At 40.5% G+C, this 11,838-nt stretch overlaps 1 protein-coding gene across 13 annotated transcripts in view; it reads left to right on the top strand.

Moving 5' to 3' along the window:
- mef2cb (myocyte enhancer factor 2cb) overlaps positions 1 to 11,838 on the top strand; it is a 74,625-nt gene that overhangs the window by 37,014 nt on the left and 25,773 nt on the right. For all 13 annotated transcript variants that reach the window (XM_008335771.2, XM_017043075.2, XM_017043073.2 and 10 more), the window contains one exon: positions 7,407 to 7,610. In XM_008335771.2, the coding sequence (XP_008333993.1) occupies positions 7,407 to 7,610 (204 nt within the window). The remainder of the gene's footprint in view (positions 1 to 7,406; positions 7,611 to 11,838) is intronic.

Raw genomic sequence — 11,838 nt, 5'->3', positions numbered from 1 at the left:
CCTGAAGGGAATCGATGTCTGAGATATCCGGGCTTTACTTACAGGCAGAGGAGGAGGAGTGAGAAAGGGTTCAGGGAAAGGAAAATCAATATATCACTGGATTTTGTTGTTTTGATCTCCTAAGTGATAGAATACTTATTTATTTGTTGTTTTTTTTCATCTCACAACTATTCCTTTGTGATGTAAGCCAGTCATGTGAAGAACCACCACGTGCAGTGTAGAGCATACGACACAGAGTGTTATTCAACCTACAGCCTTGATGATGACATCATGCTGCAGAAGTGGACCATCACATGACAGACAGAGAAACTGCCAACCCAAATTTTCTTCTTAGAAAAAGAAAGAAAGGAAGAAAACAGAAGTTTTGGTTTTGCATATTTTCACTTCCTTTTTGAGGAAATGACCCAGAGCACAAGTCAAGTAAATGCAAGTTTACTATTTTAGTAGTGTTACAGTGTTAGTGTTACATTTATTTTTATTCTTTCACTGAAGAACAATAATGGGATAAATCCAGTTTCCATAAAACTTCCTTCAAAAGGAAAATACTGTCCTTTTCTAATGTAGAAAAAAGTCGGCTAAGTCTAAATCTAAGGTGCTTTGAAATGTGACTGAATTAGCATATCTGTAAAACAGCTTGTAAACCTCTGTCTGTGGGGTGACACCGTCCTGTGTGGCTGTCAGTGCCGCCCACCCTGCAGCCGTCACAGCAGCAGCAGCATGTGAGCGGGCACAGGGCCTGGCTCTCTCTGGGCGGCCACTTTGGACTGCCACCTCTAGGCCCTGAAGCACTTCCCCAGAGCAGGAGCAGAAGGAACAGGCCCCCCTGGCATTGACTGGCTGCCCAGAGCCCTGGACAGTGGGCAGCAGTGTGTGAGCCCTGGCTCCAAGCCTCCTGACCACTCAGACCCTCTCCCAGCCTGGGGCACATGAAAGAGCCCCGTGTGCCATAAACTCATGGCCTGAGCAGTGAAAGCAAACTCTCTTGCTTTAGCATGTGCACACACACACATACAGGTGTGTGTGTGTCTGCCAGGATTTGCAGATGATACACTTAGACAAATACTTAGGAAGATTTAATGTCTTGTTGATGCAGCATATACAAGTGCATGCATGTTAACACACCTTAAACACGTGTCCCAGGAGTTTATCTTTGAGATGGACTAATTTATTACAATTGGCTCTAATTAGTGTTTCCTTTCTCAGCTAGTAAACACAGTGGACTTCATTTAGAAAGACTTGTCTGTGCAAATCCGTGTGTTTGTGAGTGCGGGGCATGCAGGTTCCAAGGGGAAGGATCCCGGGCCAAAGGTTAAACATGGATCAGGTCATCAGTGTCAGGAAGTAAAACAACAGGACTTTCCCAATAGCACAACAAAACAACACTCTTGCACACAGTTACCTGGCGGGAAGAAAATTAAAAAATATAAATTTGACATCTTCCTGCATGTCTCCTCTCTTCGCTTAGCATTTTAACGGCAGCAGAAATAAAAGCTCTCTCTTTTTTTTTGTTTCTACGACAAAGCTTTCGTCTCTCCAATCAACAACACCGGGGTGAGAAAATGTGCAAGTGAAATTAACAGCAGGAAAATAATGAGGCCCACAGGGTAGCTCCTCACTAATGCACCCCTCCTTTAATTCCCTGTTTCCCACCTTCCTCTACCATCTCCGTCTCCTACCAAAGCGAGTGGCACTCCTCTCCGTCATATTTTCAGCTTGTGAGACCTCGACTGAAAAGGGCTCACGAAGCTTTCACCTCCAGCTCTGCTGTTTTTAATTCTCCTCCGTCTCCTAAACTTACTCCTTGTTTTGTTACTCGCTTTCTCGCAATCTCCATGTGGCTTATTTTGCTCTCTCACCTCCTGTTTGAATTTCTAGCCTCAGTACAGAGTTTCAATGGCTCTTCTTCCTTGCATTTCTTTACATTTTTGGGCCTTTGATTTTCAAAGTAAAATAAAAAAAAGGGTGACATTTGAAATTTAGGTAGAAAGATTTTTTTAATAATGTTATTTTAAGATGGGCTGTAATGGTGACAGCCACTTTTTTTAGCAGTTAAAATATCCTTCTCCAGCTGCTTTTGTTATGTAGCCAGAAACACACAGAAAGAGCACAGCCCAGCTGTTTTCAATGTTGAAGTGCAGCGTAATAACTACCTGTGGTAAAGACAACATTATATTTTATACATGTACCCGCACTTTAACTTAAACTGGCATAATTAAAACAATTCAGACTATTCTTACTGGACACTTTTGATGTCCAATAAATACATTTTTTGGAGTCTGCTGTTTGCTCCTTCTCCCTTCCTGTTTTATGTTGATGTTATAAAGATGTAAGGAAAAAAGGTGGGACAGAGCTTCTTTTGCTATAAAATTAAAGATTCTTTGGCTTTGAGGCAGAGTTCAGCACCAGGTCTTGGGCTCCTCTTATTCCTTTTACATAAGCCCAGACGCTTCCTGCTTGGCCCTTGACAATGGGATAAGTGTTTGTCCCAAGACAAATCACACGGCTAGCTGACTGATAACTACGTGTGTATGTGTGTGTGAGAGAGAGAGTGTGTGTGTTTGCGAGTGTATCCATGTTTCGTTTGCTAACCAGCAGCTCTTGATGCCTGTCTCCCCACCTCCTCCCCCAGGGGAGCAGGCAGGAGGTGGGAAGGAGAAGCGAAGCCATTGTGAAGGGGAAGCCACTGGCCTCTTCCTGTTATGAGAGGAAATGCATAAAAATGTGCTTCCTGTACGTCCGCCCCCTCTCTTTCTCCCTGCTCCCCCACCCCCAGTTGTCTTTCTGTTTTTCTCCCATCTCTCACCCATGTGGCCAAGAACCAAATACTTGAAAAATCTTCTTCACCCAACCTTATGTTTATCTTGCCGATCTTTTATCTTTTATTCTTGATTGTGTTATTAAAGCAGTTAGAAATAATGAACTTTTAATTGGTCGGTTTACATACTAGTAAAATGCACGCTATTCAATAACAAACAAAGAAGGTAAGAAAGGAAGAAGTGGACATGATGGTGACGTGTCGGAACACATTTTTTCTGTGTGGATGTGTCTGATTCTCTCTTGGGATTTTAATGCGGAGGAGGAAAAGGGTAAACAAATGAGGCATGTGTGTCACCACCTGTTCAAGTGGTCAAGAAAACTCAGTTCTAAACATTTGACCAAATAATAAACACAGTAAAAAAATAATATGAAAACTTTATTTGTCAAGAATTTACCTATTTTTTTTTTTTTACTGTTTTTTCTTATTAAGTTCAAAATGTTTTTAAACTGCATTCATGGAGATCTTGAGATTCATAGCTAACAAATAGATTTTAGTTCACACTTGCAGATTCCAGATTCATGTGCACTTTACACCTCCACCGTTTAGTGAAGTTAAACATGGGATCTTTGTCAGTGTCTCTTCATCAGTAAACGACAAAACATGAAATAAAGAAGTAATAATTTTATCAGGTGGTATGTTGATGTCACTTAGTTAGTCATTATCAGTATTTTTAAGCATAATTTTTCTCAAGCGATTTTTTTACCTTTATTTACATTTACCTTTACTAGAATTGGCTTTAACCACACAAGGGGCAAAAAGGCAGCCAGCCCAAAGTGTTTATTTTTTCTGTGTGGACCCTGAGGGACCTTCTAAGCTTTCAAAGGAAAAGCAAATGGTGACATCACAAGCTTGCTGTCACATGACAGAATTAAGTAAGTGACCAAGAAGTCACTGAATGAGTTGAAAATTACTCACAGTGATGGAATATGTTGCAAATTACCACGCACCATGTGATGTTTACAGGGTTAAGTTGAACGTTTTGTTCATTTATGTACTAAAAGACTTACACTACACCACCAGTCACTTCTTTTACTTACTGTAGCATCATAGCTGGAGCCACACTGTCCTTAGCTTGGTGACAATGCTATGTGTCAGCTAAACTACATTTTAAACCCTTTGCTCTAACTTATTTTTTTGACTATGTCACTAGCATATATCAACATTTTCTATTGACTTTATCTCTATATTTGTTATTTACACACTCCAGGAAATGAAACGGCTTCGCAGGGGAAACAGTCATTATCAGCCACTTAATTCATTACTGCATTCTTAATGAGTGTAATTCTTCAAGGCCATTAACCATCTAGTGTTTAATCAGAAACATGCCTATTGGGCATAACATTAGCAGTACAGCCTATGTAATTTGGAGGTAGCATGTTGTACATGTCAGATTGAGGTGTGGGGGTGTGCTGTTATATTTGTGTAGGTGTTGTTATTGTGTTGTTATCGGTCAGTTATGGCTTCATGATCACACTCACTCTCTTCTTGTGGTGTTGTTAGAATTGTGCTACGTGTGAATTATGATCTCATATGTGGAAAACACATGCAAAAACTCTTAAAATGCAAGGGCGAATACTCTGATTAGATTTTGCTCTACAGTTTAAAATAAAAACCAGATTATGGGTGCAATCCCAGTCCCTAATTACTTTAAACTGTAATGTGTGCCTACAGTCGTGTTTTTGACTAGTACACAAAATAATTTCTGAGCCAGCAGGTGGATCCACCCCACCTCTTATCCCACTCCCTCAAGTGCCATGGACCTCAGGGATCCACACCCAGCTCAGTGTGTGCGCAACGTGCCGGCCTCTGAAACATTAATGGCCCCAGTAGAGTGTGTAACTAAGTGAGTGGGTGATAGCAGAGCACCCGGGAGCACCCGGGAGCTGTGTCCTGTTTCTACCCCGTGCCCTGTGCATTGAAACACCTAGGGAAAACAACACTCTTTGTGTCCTCTTCGTGAAAAGTCTTCTTTGACCTGGTGTCCTTTCGTCCTGTCTTCTTATTTACTCTCACATATAGACCAGGATGGCAGCCATTTGCCTATGTTCGTGAATGCGTTGTACGTGCAGATTAATCTTATTGTCAACAAACGCCTTTTGATCTTTTTGCATTAAGTACAAGCCTTGTTTTTCTTATATTTTAGTTTCACTGTGGAAATGTCAGCATGGTATTTAGAGCCCAGGGGATCTCGTTCCTCCATATGTCGTCTTTGTATCAGATGAGTGTTTGTGCCAAGGTAGAGAGGCTAACATTACGCATGCCGGTTTGTTAGGCGTCAGAGCGGCGTCCATGTCTCGTGGTCTCATACTCCGCTGTCTGAAAGATAGGCATGATGCAGTGGCATCACCGACCCAGAAGACAGCGGCTGGTGCTCGGTTTTAACCAACTCCCAGAGACAGCGAGAAAAGATTGGGTAGATGTTAGGGATAGTTCGATATTCAGTTTCTCTGGTACATCCTGGAAGATATGATTTCAGGGAATCCAAAACTATCCATCAATATCCATTCAACCCTCTCTCTTCTTTCTCTTCTTTCAGGTCTTGAAGTTGTAAAGAGAACAATTTTAAGGGTGTTGAATAGCAAATTAATGCAAAGCTGCTTCAAAACCTCTTTCCACTTTATAAAACATAGCCAAGCCATTATATTTACCTGCAAGTGGATAAACAAAATATGTTTTTTAACCAATTTTAAACATTCAAAGATGTTAAAATAATCCCTGCAACAAACTCCAAAACGTTTAGAACAGAAGTATAAATGAAGAGGTCATACAAGCACCATGATCTTGAATTTACAGGTAAATTTGTCATAGATTTTGGTATCATGATTTCAAACAAAAGACTGGGTGGGTTCAGGTGTGGGCAAACTTTTTGACTCATGGGCCACAATTGTCCTAGAACTGAACAGCAGGGCGGGGTCAGCAGTAGATAGATGGAATGTTCGTGTGAACTAAGATAAATGACATGTATAAAGGCTAAAATGTTAAAATGCTTTTATCATTTTCTATGTCATTTCTTGGGGAATTGTGGGTATTGCAGGGAAATTACAAGAATAACAAGTATAATGATAATATAAATAAATTAAATTATTTGGAAAAGTTTGAAGGGCCGGATTAAGAAGCTGAACGGTTCACATCTGCATCTCGCATCTTGCCCTCCCACCCATTGCTTTCTTTTCATCTATTGATGGGCCTTAGTTTGCCCATGCCTGGTCTAGGCCAACAAGTTAATTTGACTTTAAATAAAAATGGCTTTGTGTACACTATGATGCAACATCATCAGTTTATTACAGGATTTAGTTTATTTTGTAAGAAAGTGTATCAACTTTTCTGGAGCTGGGATTTGTATTTAATTTTTGCATCATTCTAAAGTACTGCACTCACAGACTTTTCAATGGATACTTTGCAAAGGCCACTTGTACCCTGCAGTTGTCATCAATATTTTCACAGTCAGAGAACGTTTGCATAATAAGTAGGAGGATGGCAATTTTTGGCCAGTGCAAGTGTGAGAAGAGAAGAGAAGCGAACAGACAAACATTTAGTTAATCAACAAACTGAGATCATTAACTACCAGCTGGGCACTGTTCTGGCAGTACCTTTTCTCAATAAAAAGCCCTGACGTGCCACCGAAGAAAATAAAATAAATTTCAACTTGAAAAAGCAGTGTTGCTCAGAGAGAACTGGCAGATGAACATTTTCTATTTTTTTTTCTCGATTCAGCCAGAGAGCTTGCACACATGGTTTCACAAAAAAACAGGTGCAGCTCATTGGAATTAAGTCACTCTCACTGCTCTAGTTTCTCCCTCACACAATAGAGGAATGGAGGCTGTTCTACTTTAGCACCGTAGGCAGTGTCTTATTAAAGATACCCGTGGATCCTGGGCCTCACATACAAATAGATACACAAACAGTGAGTGTATGAGCAAAGACAGTCCATTACTGAGGGTATTTTGTGGTTTATGTTGAGCACATTGTTGCTATTTAAGCTCTCTGAGAGCTTCTAGGACTCCGTCGGTTATTTATACCAACAGCGTGTTAATCACAATGAGGGGCACTTTATTCGGAAACAGAGCTGTATGTGGTGTTGTCACTGTGAGAGGATTGCTAAAATTGAAATAAAATAGTCACAGGTTTACTCTCTCTGTGGAAAATAGTGGTACATCAGGGTATCAGGTAAAGTCAATGGTTTACGGGATTCACTTGTCATTGTCAATATTGAGCATGTGTTTTCTTTGATGTACAAGAAGCCAGTGATCTTTCTTACCGTTATCTGTCTGAGACTTTGCATTTTCAGTTCCTTAAATGTGAAACCAGCTTCTTTTTTTTCACTGAACACACTGATAAAGTCAGGTTTTGTTAAAATGTTCTTGACTTTAACTTTCCTGATCACAAGAAACAGTTTGGGGGTGATGTTCTGCAGGTAAATGATTACTACACCCCAGGCAAGACTTAACAATAGTGGTGTTAATGAAATATTAATTTAACATCAACCATAGGTGTGAACATACATTGCTAAGTCTCTCACTTTGTTAGGAACATTTATAGACTGTAGCTGATCTTTCGTCTCTTTGGGTGTGTTTTTATTTCTATCTAGGTGACATTCACAAAGCGAAAGTTCGGCCTGATGAAGAAGGCGTACGAGCTGAGTGTGCTGTGTGACTGTGAGATTGCCCTGATCATCTTCAATAGCACCAACAAACTGTTCCAGTACGCCAGCACAGATATGGACAAGGCCCTGCTGAAATACACCGAGTACAATGAGCCCCATGAGAGCAGGACCAACTCCGATATTGTGGAGGTGAGTAACGAGAAAACAAAAAAAACACAGGCGGCACACGTGCATGTACGCTAAGATACGCAGAATCACACACACACACACACACACACAGTCATGCAAACACACTGAAATGTAAAAGCAGACAGATGGTTTCAGCATTTGTTACTCATTCAGCAACCCTTACTTTTCTCTTTTGGTCTTCACACCTTTTATCTTGTATGAATTAATTGCTCCCCTAGTTTGTTGCTCTTGGTCTTGTTGGTCCTAAGGGTTCACTTGGAGTATCTATCGCTACTAGAAAAGTTACAAAAAGGGTCAATATTGAAAAAGTACTTGTACATGTATTATACAAACCTTTTTTTCTAGGTAAAAAAAAACCTATAAATGCTATAACACGATGTTTTCCACATGCCAATGTTTTTTCAGAAATAAAGTATAAAGGCCAAAGGAGGAAACACCTGCTAAATATGCATAACATTAAAGCTGAGGATCATTGGTTTAGAAACATCCAGTAGATATTGGTCATGGTCACATTGGCTCAGCGTTGGCTCAGGAAATCACTGTTGCATCAAACATGTTGCCCAATACTTGTAATACAATGCCAAAGACATATTTTAGTTTTGTGCAACACTGTTGATTTCTCCAGAAATCAATTTTTGTCAACCAAAATAATTTGAATGTTGAGGTCATTCTTTTGTCTTTGGAGGTCACTGACCTTTTGTTATGTAAAACAAAGACAGTTTAAAAATGATTTGTATTAAAAAAAAAATCACATTTTTATTTTAAAATTGTATGTGCGTACTTCACATATTCTGCCCATGGTGTGTGTGTTAGCACTGATGTCCCTCTAAAGACTAGGACACCAGGCACATGTCACTGGTGTGGCTCAGGTAATGCCAGGCAGTGGTCAGGTAGACAAAACAGGAAGTGACGCAGAGGAGGGGCTTAAGGATCCTTGGGTGCTGCATGTTAAGCTGTGCCCGCTAACGAAACACCTTTACTGTTCACAGGCGTCCGTGCATTCATGCAGAGTTTATCCTTTTGTCTTGTGTCACACAGACACACACTTTCAGAGTCATCATGCTTAGTGAATAAACTTCTCTTGTCCTGCAACTCCAGAGCTCCTTGATTCATAAAAATATCTCAATAATATTGGGATTACATAATAGGGATTGTTATACCTTGGTAATATAATTGTATTTATTTTAATACTAAATTGACCACATCCTGAAACTAAGATTATTCATGATATAAAAATAATTGTGGCAGTAATGTTTGCTGTAGCCATTACTTCCTTTGTTCTTTCCATTTGGTGCAGTCAAATACATGGTATGTTAATGCAGCGCATACATCAAGCCATACAGCTATGAACATATGACAAACTCTTAATGATTAAAGCAAATGGACTGGATGCATTATCATTAAATGTGAGCATAAGCCTGAATAAATCTGAAGTTACTCTCCTCCACTGTTAGGCATTATGGTCTTACTCCTTTCCTGTCATTCATATTATGAAGGCTTGTTTGACTTACTGATAATAATATAATATAAATAATAATAATAATTTAAAAAACATCACATATTTTGCAGGTGTTGCCTTCTTTGGGTTTTTTTTAGGAATGAATATAAAAGGAAAAATATTATCAGAAATAATTATCAACAATAATGTCTCTATTATTTTATGAACTCAGTTTGAAGTTCTACCCCCAGTTTGCCCTTAAGCTCTGGTATCCCTTATGCCCTCTTCTTAAGCTGAACCCATGAACAGAGTCGTCACATGTTTCAGCAAATGCCTGTGACGAGCGCTTCCTGCTTTGAAGCTCTCTTTAACCGTTTCCATTATGGGAGCAGAGGATGGTTAACATGTAAACAGCTGTGTCAGGGGAAGACGCTAAAGAGCCTGGTGGGGGGAGAGAGCTGCAGATCACTCCCTACACTATGTGATCCCTCGAGGCTCCACATTCTCTGAACGACTCTCAGTGGGAGAAATCGATCTGAAAAGGGCCTTTAGCCTTCGCTTCAGCGTACTAACGGGATTGGCCACAGGGCTGACATGGGCACGTTTAGCATAGATGAAAAGAAAGCGATGGGTGGGAGGGCAAAGACGGGGAACAGGACGTTGGATCTTTCCTACCACGCCATGTGTGCTGTTAGGCTACGTCACAGGTGCAGAAGTGTGGGTGGGTTGTTACATTTTAGAGGGGGGGAGGCATGAGCAAAGTGGACTTCCTGTAGAGCAGGGAAATGGAAATAAGGACGAAGTCAAGTAGAAGTCGAAATGAAGGACGGAAGTTTAAGTGAAACCTAAATCTAGATTCTCTAAGAAAGAAAAATAAAGATCCTAATAAATTACGTATCTAATTTCAAATCAACTCATCTCCTCATCAATTCCATTGATCTGGGTTCTGTTGCTTTTACTGCTGTGCCTGAAGGTGTAGTGGGAGGAGAGGCAGAGGTAGGGGAGCGGAGCTCAGAGTGTGGGCGGCTGGCATAGAGGCCTGCTACATTAGCAATAAAGCTGTATGTAATTAGCATGTCTTTGGTTGATAATTAGCGTTGTTGAGAGAGAGTGGCACAGAGAGTGTTGCACAGACTCTCTAGCTACAGCAAGTTTACAAGCGACTGTGGGGCTTTTCTGCCGCTTTTTCCTGCAGTTTTTTTCTTTATTCTGATCAATCTAAATTTTTGACATAACTAAAAGCGTGTTTGTGTAAATCCTTTTGTCACATATATGATACCAAGGTATCTAAACTAACAAGAGGCTCCCCAGGGAGACTGTAATAAAACACACACTACACATCGTTATCAGCCGTTAAATAAACAAGTGCGGAGGTCCCTCTTAATTAATGCTAATTGTTCAAAGAGAGACACAGGGAGAGTCATCTAACCTCATTCTGGCTCCTGCTGTGTGATGAAAGCAAACAGAGATCATCCAGTGATCATCTATCACTGCATGTACAAGCACTGGGTCCAAGTGTGTTGTCCTGGCAGGTTCTGCAGTATACTGAGAGTCTGGCTCCAGATGAAACAGTCAAACACGCAGATAGATTTCCTATACTCTCCGTCTGCCAGGCCAGATTCCTGGACATGTGAACAGCATTAGAGGAGGAATTGGGAAGAGTAGATCCATCGTTCTATTTCTCTCCCCTTTTAATTTTGCTTAAGATTTATCACATAGAACTCATGTTGGTAATTTATTACGCCTAAGAGGGGGTTGTTAATTGCAAAAGCACATAAAAGAAGTCTTTATTTTCCCTCCTGAAGATTACAGATCAAGCCCAAACCTAAGCAGTGTTTTTTGGCGGGCAGTTGGTGCGAATGAACAGCCTTAAAATCCAACAACACACTTGGGCCGTGCCAAATCCCTCATCCACAATGTGTTTGTTTTCTTCTCTGTCGTAACAAAGAACACTGGTTTGTGAAACAACTGAAGAAGTAGGGAGTAAGCAAAGATGAGGAAACATATCCCCTCGAAGCCATGATTTATACACAACAAAAAAACAAAATAATCTTTACTTGCTCAGTAATGCCTGTGTGTATTTGTGGGAAATGTTGGTTGACTATGTAAAAAAAATGCAACAACAACTGTAATTTGGTAATATAGGCTAATCTTATTAATCAGGCGAACTGATAGAGGAAAGACTTTCTTTGCTTTCACTGGCCAAACCAATTTGATTTGATGAACATTAACCAATTTTAGAGATTGGATACCTGAATCACAATCCAAAGATTTTGGGACAGAGGAAAATTCACCACTTGGTCTCATCTTGAATTTTTTGGCAGCATTACTAACTCTAAATGGTAACAAGCCTTAATTGCTTAGGCGCACACAAATGAAGGTAGTAATGGTCTGTTTACATGTGTGCTGACAGAACTGTCTGAGGACATACAGTACATGTGGACATACATGGTACTTAAAAGACTGCAGAGCTGACGGCATCATGCTGACCTCACCATCATGGCATTGGCTCAAACATCACATGGAATGGCACATGGCTCCAAGTTCTGGACTCAGCCCCAACCAGTGTAAAGATCATTGGTCAATCCCATTTCCAACAGTTTAACCTAATCTCAAAGTTTAAATCACCTTGTAATCTTGAACAGCACTAACAGCGCCACCTACATACAGAAATCTCAACTCACTACTTTTTCTTCCCTCCCTGTGTCCTCACTAGGAAGCAAGTGCTGAATGAGAGGGGGTAGGGGAGGGACAGAGGGACATATGAGTGGGAGAAGAGACGGAGGGGAG

The sequence above is a fragment of the Cynoglossus semilaevis genome, chromosome Z (assembly GCF_000523025.1).
Source record: "Cynoglossus semilaevis isolate Cse_v1.0 chromosome Z, Cse_v1.0, whole genome shotgun sequence".
In the NCBI taxonomy this organism is placed as follows: domain Eukaryota; kingdom Metazoa; phylum Chordata; class Actinopteri; order Pleuronectiformes; family Cynoglossidae; genus Cynoglossus; species Cynoglossus semilaevis.
This window is presented reverse-complemented; position numbering and strand designations above follow the sequence as displayed.